The sequence below is a fragment of the Ranitomeya variabilis genome, chromosome 4 (genome assembly GCF_051348905.1).
Source record: "Ranitomeya variabilis isolate aRanVar5 chromosome 4, aRanVar5.hap1, whole genome shotgun sequence".
In the NCBI taxonomy this organism is placed as follows: Eukaryota; Metazoa; Chordata; class Amphibia; order Anura; family Dendrobatidae; genus Ranitomeya; species Ranitomeya variabilis.
Window position 1 is genome coordinate 25020282 of NC_135235.1, and position 12427 is coordinate 25032708.

The 12427-nt window shown below is 42.5% G+C and overlaps 1 protein-coding gene across 1 annotated transcript in view; it reads right to left on the reverse strand.

Annotated features, from left to right (window-relative positions):
* Nucleotides 1-246: 246 nt before the first annotated feature.
* Nucleotides 247-12427, reverse strand: part of LOC143769523 (uncharacterized) — a 37260-nt gene continuing 25079 nt past the window's right edge. The window contains exons 15-18 of the mRNA XM_077258153.1: nt 2755-2904; nt 2589-2675; nt 2197-2250; nt 247-2120 (exon numbers count right to left, since the gene is read on the reverse strand). Of these exons, the coding sequence (XP_077114268.1) occupies nt 1902-2120; nt 2197-2250; nt 2589-2675; nt 2755-2904 (510 nt within the window). The 3' untranslated portion in view covers nt 247-1901. The remainder of the gene's footprint in view (nt 2121-2196; nt 2251-2588; nt 2676-2754; nt 2905-12427) is intronic.

The window sequence follows — 12427 nt, forward strand, 5'->3', positions numbered from 1 at the left end:
CTAGCTTCTGCAGCATAAGACACTGCACATCTCACAACAACAGTCACAACTACATCACACATCTTTCCGTCACCCTGTTCCATACGCATCGTTCCGTCACCCTGTTCCATACGCATCGTTCCGTCACCCTGTTCCATACGCATCGTTCCGTCACCCTGTTCCACAAACTGATTGTCATCACAATATGCAGGTCGGTCCCCACAGTCTCACCATGAGCGTGTATCGATATATAACTGCATTCCGACTACAATCACACATCTTTACTGATATGTATGCAGGTAATCATGCCAAATAGAAATATATATAGGGAATTGCAACTTAATTTCCTCATATATAAGTTCCGGTTAATTTTTTAAGGCTTGTTTTTTTTTTTGCCTACCTAAATGACCGAATTTAAAAAAAAAAAACAAGTTTACCCTGTTTAAACGCAACTTACCAGTGTATTTTTCTGGTGCTAAAATTATCTAGATTGTCGTTGCCTTACCCCAAGCAATGCACTTATGCAACATTGTGGACATACAATAAATTTACACAGCTACCTGGTACTGGGAATCATACATACATCACAGATCAAACATCAAAGTGTTAAACTAACTGTATAACCCACAATACACACTATAAGCTGACTTATTAAAATGGAGTAATATGGCCATTCAGCTTAGTTTTGAGCTAACGGCAATGACCTACAAACATGTCCTTAATAACCCTAATCATTCAAGGTAATGTGACAATCTGATTACCAAGTCACCTACACATCTGGTAAGTTCTACTGCCAATAGACAATCTAATTTTTTCAAGGTTAAATTGAGTTATGCATTTTGAAATATTGAGTGCTTCTGAAGAGAAGCAGCAGGGCTTTTTAAGAAAGGGTTAGGATCAGACCCCATTGCGGTACCCAAATTTTATATCATTCCTGTAGCATAAAAATCATAATGAACACTAAAATTCTGACTTTTTAAAAAACACTACTTTGAGCCAGAAGCAATGATACAACTCTAAAAAGTTGAACTCGTGCACCCTATTACAAAGGTCAGCAACCTTTGACACGTTAGCTGTTGGGAAATTATAATTTACAGGACTTATGATAGTCACAGCCTATCAGGTCATGTTAGGAGTTGCGGTTCCACTATAGTTAGAGGGCCAAAAATTGCTGATACATGCCCCATGTGACAGCTCAGACACTATTCATGAACTGGTGGAAGAACAAAACAACCTTACCAGAAAGATGTCCGTAATTATCAAATTTCTCAAGTAATAACTACGCATTTTTGATTATTCACAGTATAGGATTTCATGTACAAAAATGTTCCACTTTGTTGGAAAATTGTGATGCAAAAATGTACATTTTTCACTAAGTAAAATGTTTTTAAAAGGGTAGGGTCAGACCCCATTTTGGTACCTGAGTGTTTAAGGCCTGGAAGTTTAAAGTGTGGCCAACTTATCACTACAGTGTGGACTTATAATTTTAAGCACGCTCAGTTACCAAAGGACCTTGACACACATGAATTAACACACGTACATTTGATCACTATCGATGATGCCGTTTCTCTTTTCTTGGGAAATCTTCTTTATGGCTTCTTCACGATTTGAACCAATGACCTTTCACTTGGGATTCAACCTAGTAACACACTGAGCTATTAGGGAATGTGAGAACAGGTTGTACTTTGTAGTATTCAGGAAGAAAAAGATTTTTTCATCACCAGGAGCAAAACACTATTGCCAACGGATTTTGAAAAATGGTTGGTGATCAGTCTCTAAAGCTGGTACCATTGCAACTGAACTGAACTTCCGTAAAACAAGCAGGAGAAGAACTTCTTTCACAGGCTGGAATTGGCCATTTTCACACTGTGTGGACCCATCCTGTTTCTTAATGTAAGATGCTTTTATATTGACAACCACATTCAGGTTGGAGATAGGCCAAGGCTGCGGTTTAAAGTGTCATCCAGTTGGAGGGTCTCCCTCTCTAGCACTTGAATTCTAGTATCAGAGGTCACAGCAGCCAGGGAACGAGTCAGATTTTGTCTAAGGCTCATAAGGTCGTCAGTGGTACGGGAACATCGTTGTATGTAACGGGAACGGTGGCCACGTTCTGTCTCGAGCTGCGACTTTAGCGAGGAGATCTGCGGGAAGAGAGAGAAGATCACTATGCGCTATGGCTCCTGACAATTGCAGACTCCTTCTTGTTCTGTCTTATACCTGTTGCTCTAATTCTGTCACACTTGACTGAGATGCAGAAGATTCAACTGTATCCTAGAGGTTAAAAAAAAAATAAAAAATCATGGGCTAATTAAAGGGGTAGACAAACATGGCTTGCTTCCGAATACAGAGCCACCCCTGTTAACAGGTTGTGTGTGATATTTTATTTGTACATCTGTAGACACGGGTGGCACTGTTTTTGGAAAAAGGCAAATGTCTTTTCTGACATTGGACATCTCCTGTAATGAGAGATGCCACAATGCGTCGAGACTAAAGAGGGACCGCCGCGTTACAATGAGCCAAATATAAAAAGTCATCAAATGTGCAAATCAGTTGATGGTGATGATAAAACACAAGTTCCATATTCTAAAAGTATTTTATTTATGACCGACCTCTTGCGTTTTGTCCTTGGAGCCCTGCACTGTTGCGGCATGGAGCTTTCGCAGCTCCCTACGGAGGTTTCTCCGCTCGCTCTCCACCTGGCAACACAAAATGAAACGTAAGAAAACTTTGACTTAGTTCATCATCCACGGCTCTTGCTCATATAGTGGCTCTTACTTCTTGTAATGTCGAACTCAGATGTAGGGTTTGGTTTTCCAATAAAGATTTGTCGTTTTCCAACCTTGCAACAGCCTCCTGGAGGACCTCCAGCCTCCTTTGCAGGGAATCGCCATTCCTTATGACTAGGCCATCCACACGTTTGGGGTCCTTTTTAGGAAAGTGAATAAATGCATGTTATCTAGGCTACTCCTAAACCCCTAGGATCCCCGGTATGGCCATTACAGCTTAGGATCCCTGCTTTCTGGGGACCTTGAAATGATGCTCCGATTGTCACTGCTCATACATTACCGTAAAGTGGTCAACACTATTGTATGTTTATCCTATTTCTTATCTTAATACTTGCTCCTAACACTTACTATTCAGCCATCATGGCGCAATCTAGTGTACACTGCTCTACAATGACCAATCTGTAATGGAGGGGTGAGGATGAATTAACAAGAACAAAGAAAGATGATTCAGTTCGGGGCGAAAGTCTGGCAAAACCGAGGTGCACCTGCTTCCCGACAGTCACAGCGGCTGACAGAGGATAGGGAAACTCGTGTGAAATAATTACCTATTCCCCGACATAAGATGTAATAGTAGCTCCTAGGTCAAGCTCCTATATATCTAACAGGCTCAGGAGCTGAGCCTACACCATACCCGGTCGATGCTGGCTGTTATACAACATGCATGTGTCTAACAGCAGCGACCAGAGCTAGTGCTGCGTAAGCAACTAAAATGTCACTCTCAGCAGTAATTGAATGGTGGGATTGCACGGAGCCTATGGGCTGACATGGCACCTGGGGGCAGATGAAGGCCTCTATGGCTGCCATGTCCTCCTGTAGAGGTCCATCCGTTGTGAAGTTTCATAGGAGAAAGTCATTATGACAATATATTATAGTAAATAGAATAAGTGATCACATAATTGCAGGTTCAAAAACTCTAAAGGGACTAAAGATAAATTTTAAAAAATAATCACATAAAATAAAAAAATTATACAAATTTACAAATTTGAATTCCTCTTCATCTACTTTCTAGTCTATATGACAAAGCAGATTTGGTATTACCACCTCTAATGTACCAAAATATAAAATTAAAGTGAAAAAAAAAAAGCACCAAACTCCCAAAAAAACGGCAATGAAGAAAGGAATCTCTCCATGGAAAAAAAAAATAAAAAAGTGACATGTCTCAGAAAATGGCAAAACAAACATTTTTTAAAACTATTTCTGAATACTTTCAACCCTTAAATAAATGCGCTTTTTTTCACCATTTCAAAGCAGTTGGACTTTTCGCCTCCTCCATTTACCAGTATATTTTATGGTAAAATGAATTATGTCATTCAAAATTAGAACTTCTTCATCCTTCAAAAAAGATTTTAACCCCTTAGTGACAGAGCCAATTTGGTACTTAATGACCGAGACAATTTTTACAATTCTGACCAGTGTCACTTTATGAGGTTATAACTCTGGAATACTTTAACGGATCCCGCTGATTCTGTTTTTTCGTGACATATTGTACTTCATGTTAGTGGTAACATTTCTTTGATATTACTTGCGATTATTTATGAAAAAAATGGAAATATGGCGAAAATTTTTAAAATTTTGCAATTTTCAAAATTTTTATTTTTATGCCCTTAACTCAGAGAGATATGTCACGAAAAATAGTTAATAAATAACATTTCCCACATGTCTACTTTACATCAGCACAATTTTGGAAACAAAATTTTTTTTCTTAGGGAGCTATAAGGGTTAAAAGTTGACCTGCAATTTCTCATTTTTACAACACAATTTTGTTTTAGGGACCACATCACATTTGAAGTCATTTTGAGGGGTCTATATGATAGAAAATACCCAAGTGTGACACCATTCTAAAAACTGCACCCCTCAAGGTGCTCAAAACCACCTTCAAGAAGTTTATTAACCCTTTACGTGCTTCACAGGAACTGAAACAATGTGGAAGGAAAAAATGAACATTTAACTTTTTTTTTGCAAACATTTTACTTCAGAACCATTTTTTTTATTTTCACAAGTGTAAAAACAGAAATTTAACCATAAATGTTGTTGTGCAATTTCTCCTGAATACGCCGATACCCCATATGTGGGGGTAAACCACTGTTTGGGCGCACCGCAGAGCTTGGAAGTGAAGGAGCACCGTTTGACTTTTTCAATGCAGAATTGTCTGGAATTGAGATTGGATGCCATGTCACGTTTGGAGAGCCCCTAATGTGCCTAAACAGTGGAAACCCCCCACAAGTGACACCATTTTGGAAACTAGACCCCTTAAGGAACTTATCTAGATGTGTGGTACTTATCTAGATGTGTGGTGAGCACTTTGAACCCCCAAGTGCTTCACAGAAGTTTATAACGTAGAGCCGTGAAAATAAAAAATCGCATTTTTTCTACAAAAATGATCTTTTTGCCCCCAAATTTTTATTTTCACAAGTGTAACAGGAAAAATTAGACCACAAAAGTTGTTGTGCAATTTCTCCTGAGTACGTCGATACCCTATATGTGGGGGTATACCCACTGTTTGGGCGCACCGCAGAGCTTGGAAGAGAAGGAGTGCCGTTTTACTTTTTCAATGTAGAATTGGCTGGAATTGAGATCGGACGCCATGTTGCGTTTGGAGAGCCCCTGATGTGCCTAAACAGTGGAAACCCCCCACAAGTGACCCCATTTTGGAAACTAGACCCCTTAAGGAACTTATCTAGATGTGTGGTGAGAACTTTGAATGCCCAAGTGCTTCACAGAAGATTATAATGCAGAGTCGTGAAAATAAAAAATATTTTTTTTTTCCACAAAAAAGATTTTTTTAGCCCCCAAGTTTTTATTTTCACAAGGGTAACAAGAGAAATTGGACCCCAAGAGTTGTTGTTCAATTTGTCCTGAGTATGCTGGTACCCCATATGTGGGGATAAACCACTGGTTGGGCGCACGGCAGAGCTCGGAAGGGAAGGAGCGCCGTTTTGGAATGCAGACTTTGATAGAATGGTCTGCGGGCGTTATGTTGCGTTTGCTGAGCCCCTGATGCACCTAAACAGTAGAACCCCCCCACAAGTGACCCCATTTTGGAAACTAGACCCCCCAAGGAACTTATCTAGGTATGTGGTGAGAACTTTGAATGCCCAAGTGCTTCACAGAAGTTTATAATGCAGAGTCGTGAAAATAAAAAAAAATTTTTTCCACAAAAAAGAATTTTTAGCCCCCAAGTTTTAATTTTCACAAGGGTATCAAGAGAAATTGGACCCCAAGAGTTGTTGTCCAATTTCTCCTGAGTAAGTCGATACCCCATATGTGGGGGTAAACCACTGTTTGGGCGCACCGCAGAGCTTGGAAGAGAAGGAGTGCCGTTTTACTTTTTCAATGTAGAATTGGCTGGAATTGAGATCGGACGCCATGTCGCGTTTGGAGAGCCCCTGATGTGCCTAAACAGTGGAAACCCCCCACAAGTGACCCCATTTTGGAAACTAGACCCCCCATGGAACTTATCTAGATGTGTGGTGAGAACTTTGAATGCCCAAGTGCTTCACAGAAGTTTATAATGCAGAGTCGAGAAAATAAAAAAAATATTTTTTTTCCACAAAAAAGATTTTTTAGCCCCCAAGTTTTTATTTTCACAAGGGTAACAGGAGAAATTTGGACCCCAAAAGTTGTTGTCCAATTTATCCCGAGTACGCTGATGCCCCATATGTGGGGGTAAACCACTGTTTGGGCGCACGGCAGAGCTCAGAAGGGAGGGAGTACCATTTGACTTTTTGAGCGCAAAATTGGCTGTCGTGTTTGGAGACCCCCTGATGTACCTAAACAGTGGAAACCCCCCAATTCTAAATCCAACCCTAACCCCAACACACCCCTAATCCTAATCTCAACCCTAACCTCAAACCTAACCCTAATCCCAATACACCCCTAACCCTAATCCCAACCCTAACCTTAACCCTAATCCCAAACCTAACCCTAATCCCAAACCTAACCCTAATCCCAAACGTAACCCTAATGCCAACCCTAACCCTATTCCAAACCCTAACCCTAACTTTAGCCGCAACCCTAGCCCTAACTTTAGCCCCAACCCTTGCCCTAACTTTAGCCCCAACACTAACCCTAGCCCTAACCCTAACTTTAGCCCCAACCCTAACCCTAACTTTAGCCCCAGCCCTAGACCTAACCCTAACTTTAGCCCCAACCCTAACCCTAACCCTAAATTTAACCCTAACCCTAGCCCTAACTTTAGCCCCAACCCTAAGGCTACTTTCACACTTGCGTCGTGTGGCATCTGTCGCAATCCGTCGTTTTGGACAAAAAACGGATCCTGCAAATGTGCCCGCAGGATGACTTTTTTGCCCATAGACTTGTATTGCCGACAGATGGCCACACGTCGCGTCCGTCGTGCACTGGATCCGTTGTGTTTTGGCGGACCGTCACAAAAAAAAGTTCAATGTAACCTTTTTTTTTGTACGTCGCGCCCGCCATTTCCGCGCATGCGTGGCCGTATCTCTGCCCCCTCCTCCCCAGGACATAGACTGGGCAGCGGATGCGTTGAAAAACTGCATCTGCTGCCCACGTTGTGCACAATTTTCACAACGTGCGTCGGTACGTCGGGCCGACGCATTGCGACGGCCCCGTACTGACGCAAGTGTGAAAGAAGCCTAACGCTAACCCTAAATTTAGCCCCAACCCTAACCCTAATTTTAGCCCCAACTCCTCTCCTGCCGGCCGGCAGATGGCAGGCGCACTGCGCATGCGCCCGCCATTTTCTTTCCCGATGAAGAAGCCGGCGGACAGGAGGGGACGCAGGAGGACCCAGGGACACCGGTAAGTATGATAGGGTCCCCGAATCCCCCTATTTCTCTGTCCTCTGATGTGCGATCACATCAGAGGACAGAGAATGACAGATCGTTGTTTTTTTTTGCGACCGCCGGTAAACAGTTAATTACCGGCGATCGCAAAACAGGGGTCGGTAAAAACCGACCCCAATCATGTTCTTTGGGGTCTCGGCTACCCCCGGCAGCCGAGACCCCAAAGATCTCCCGGGTGCCGGCCGGCGGGCGCACTGCGCCCGCCATATTTTTGCCGGGAAAAGATGGCGGCGCCCATCAGGAGCCACGAGGAGCACCGGGGGAGACAGGTGAGTATCGGGGGGCTATCGGGGACCCATTTCTCTGTCCTCTGATGTGCGATCACATCGGAGGACAGAGAAATTAAAAGGAAAATTGCGGGTTTTTTTGCGATCGCCGGTAAACGGTTAATTACCGGCGATCGCAACTCGGGGGTCGGTAAAAAAAACCCGAATCACGTTCTCTGGGGTCTCGGCTACCCCCGGCAACTGAGACCCCAGAGAAAATCCGACTCTGGGGGGCGCTATTCACTTTTTCCACAGCGCCGTTAATTAACGGCGCTGTGGTTTAAGTACCCTTAACTGCCGCCGTTAAAAGGCGTATCGGCGGTTGTTAAGGGGTTAAAAAGCCAATGTACAGCGAAAAAAAAAAAAAAGTTAAAACTTTTGAAAGAAAAGGAGGAATAAATAAGAGGCACAAGTACAGTACAGACCAAAAGTTTGGACACACCTTCTCATTTAAAGATTTTTCTGTATTTTCATGACTATCAAAATTGTACATTCACACTGAAGGCATCAAAACTATGAATTAACACATGTGGAATTATATACTTACCAAAAAAGTGTGAAACAACTGAAATTATTTCTTATATTCTAGGTTCTTCAAAGTAGCCACCTTTTGCTTTGATAACTGCTTTGCACACTCTTGGCATTCTCTTGATGAGCTTCAAGAGGTAGTCACCGGGAATGGTCTTCACTTCACAGGTGGGCCCTGTCAGATTTAATAAGTGGGATTTCTTGCCTTATAAATGGGGTTGGGACCATCAGTTGTGTTGTGCAGAAGTCTGGTGGATACACAGCTGATAGTCCTATTGAATAGACTGTTAGAATTTGTATTATGGCAAGAAAAAAGAAGCTAAGTAAAAAAAAACGAGTGGCCATTATTACTTTAAGAATTGAAGGTCAGTCAGTCTGAAAAATTGGGAAAACTTTGAAAGTGTCCCCAAGTGCAGTGGCAAAAACCATTAAGTGCTACAAAGAAACTGGCTCACATGAGGACCGCCCCAGGAAAGGAAGACCAAGAGTCACCTCTGCTTCTGAGGATAAGTTTATCCGAGTCACCAGCCTCAGAAATCGCAGGTTAACAGCAGCTCAGATTAGAGACCAGGTCAATGCCACACAGAGTTCTAGCAGCAGACACATCTCTACAACAACTGTTAAGAGGAGACTTTGTGCAGCAGGCCTTCATGGTAAAATAGCTGCCAGGAAACCACTGCTAAGGACAGGCAACAAGCAGAAGAGACTTGTTTGGGCTAAAGAACACAAGGAATGGACATTAGACCAGGGAAAATCTGTGCTTTGGTCTGATGAGTCCAAATCTGAGATCTTTGGTTCCAACCACCGTGTCTTTGTGCGACGCAGAAAAGGTGAACGGATGGACTCTACATGCCTGGTTCCCACCATGGAGGAGGAGGTGTGATGGTGTAGGGGTGCTTTGCTGGTGACACTGTTGGGGATTTATTCAAAATTGAAGGCATACTGAACCAGCATGGCTACCACAGCATCTTGCAGCGGCATGCTATTCCATCCGGTTTGCGTTTAGTTGGACCATCATTTATTTTTCAACAGGACAATGACCCCAAACACACCTCCAGGCTGTGTAAGGGCTATTTGACCAAGAAGGAGAGTGATGGGGTGCTACACCAGATGACCTGGCCTTCACAGTCACCAGACCTGAACCCAATCAAGATGATTTGGGGTGAGCTGGACCGCAGAGTGAAGGCAAAAGGGCCAATAAGTGCTAAGCATCTCTGGGAACTCCTTCAAGATTGTTGGAAGACCATTCCCGATGACTACCTCTTGAAGCTCATCAAGAGAATGCCAAGAGCGTGCAAAGCAGTCATCAAAGAAAAAGGTGGCTACTTTGAAGAACCTAGAATATAAGACGTAATTTCAGTTGTTTCACACTTTTTTGTTAAGTATATAATTCCACGTGTTAATTCATAGTTTTGATGCCTTCAGTGTGAATGTACAATTTTCATGGTCATGAAAATACAGAAAAATCTTTTACTTCAAATAGGTTTTTATTAAGAATAACAAGATGATTGACATGTTACATTCGTATTTTCAATACAAAATTTTCTCCCCCCCCCTTCAAACTCCCTTTGATCCCAACACCCCCCACCCCAACCCAACAAGACAGCCCATCTTGCTTAACACCTCCATCAGTAAAACAAAAGGATGACTAATCCCCCAGCCCCTAATGTAAGCCACACTTTACAATGCCATTAATTAGGGATCGTAGTTCATTCAATTTGTATAATACCCCTATCCCTATCCCATGGCGATCCACGGAGACCACAGTTTATTGAACACTTCGATTTTCCCTTTCTTTTTGTAAAACCCCTTTTCGAGTGTCAGGCCTTGTTTCACATATTGTAGGAATTCTCCTCTTGACGGCGGTTCTTCCCTGATCCAATTTCGAGCTATTACCTTCCTAGCCATGTATAACAGTCTGGCAATAGCTATCTTTAGGTTACTATCTACTCCAATCTCATCCACGCATCCCAACAGGCACACAATTGGATCTCTTGGCACCGCACATCCATACGCACCTTCCATACGACTCAAAACTACTAACCAAAATGCAGCCAGTCTCGGACACGTCCACATCATATGAAATATATCCGCATCCGTAGATTTACACCTTGGGCACTCGGAATTATCACGCAAACCTGCCTTATATAGTATTATCGGAGACTTATAGACCCTGTGTATTACATAGAGCTGTGACAGAACAAAAGCACCAACAACAGTTTTTATATCCAAAATATCAAAAGTACTTTATTATAATAAAAATATTACAACAGGTATAAGGGAAACAAGGGGGATCATGCGGCAATGCGACACTGAGAGTGCCCAATAACAACAGTGGACAAAAAACGTGTATCACATACATAAAAGGGTTCCATCTAAAAATACATCACAATTAGTGCACCACGCCATCATAGACAGATGGAAACCCATAATTTATCAATCAGGTGACGGTCCAAATGAAGCAAAAAATGTTGTACATTACCCTGGGGTCAACGGTGGACGGCGTGGTGACTGGCGTGCACATCTTGGTAATGTACAACATTTTTTGCCTCATTTGGACCGTCACCTGATTGATTAATTATGGGTTTCCATCTGTCTATGATGGCGTGGTGCACTAATTGTGATGCATTTTTAGATGGAACCCTTTTATGTATGTGATACACGTTTTTTGTCCACTGTTGTTATTGGGCACTCTCAGTGTCGCATTGCCGCATGATCCCCCTTGTTTCCCTTATACCTGTTGTAATATTTTTATTATAATAAAGTACTTTTGATATTTTGGATATAAAAACTGTTGTTGGTGCTTTTGTTCATTCTTAGTGAGTTTTTGCAGTTTGTCCTGTCATGGTCCATATGTACAGTGGGGATTATCATTTGGCTCTATTATCGGGCCTTTATCTTTGTTATTTATTACTCATTTGTACATGATGTTATTTTTTGGATACCTAATAGAGCTGTGACAGTCTATATGGTTCGCTCACTGACAGTCTTGGGACCCATTCTAGCACCGACTCCCAAGTCTCTTTATCCATTGGACCCAGATCCCTCTCCCATTTAGCTCTCGCCATTATCGGAAATCCCAACAGGAAAGTATGTAGCAGATCTTTATACAAAGTAGATATAACCCCCCCAGTAGACCCTTCATTACACACATACTCCAGTACTATATCTCTTTGCATTCTAATATCTCCGCTCCTATTCTGAGCTCTAAAAGCATGCAACATCCGCAAATACTGATACTCCCCCGCAGTCCCCAGACCAAACTCCGCCTGCAATTGGGAAAATGATTTTAACTCACCTCGCTCAAGTATCTGATACACGTACTGAATCCCTTTGACCTGCCATTCTGTCAGTATCCCCAGTGCCTCAAACTCCTGTAAGTTATTGTTATGCCATAGCGGAGAGAATCTTGTCAAGTCCGTGATCCCGCGTATATGTCTCAATCTAACCCACAACCTACGTATCAACAACACAGTCGGGTATAATTTCCCCAGAGCTCCCAAGGATCCATCCTCCAAACATTGTACTACTGGCTTTCTTTTTGTCATCACTTCCATCAACCGCTGTACTGCTCCAAGAGACCCCTCAAGCGCCCATCCCTTTAGATGCTGACTCTGTGCTGCAAGAAAGTATATTTCAGGGTTAGGCAATGCTAGTCCCCCATCGTCCTTGGGTCGGTGAAGCGTCTCCAGTCTAATCTGCGGATATTGTCTCCCCCATATTAAATTCCTAAACAGAGAATTGATCTGTCTAAATTTCCCGCGTGGTATCCACACTGGTGCATTATGCAAAATATACAGTATTTTCGGCATCAGAATCATTTTAATAAGATTCACCCTACCTACCACAGATAAATGCAGCTTAAGCCAAGCATCCACTTTTGCCTTCAGAACACCCAAGATTGGAGTCATATTCCTATGTATATAATCAGTAACAGGCATAGATACCCATATGCCAAGGTACTTGAATTGGCTCGTCACCTTCAGTCGCCCATCTTCCAGTGGCTCCCCCCCAACATCATCCACCTTAAACAAGATAGACTTAC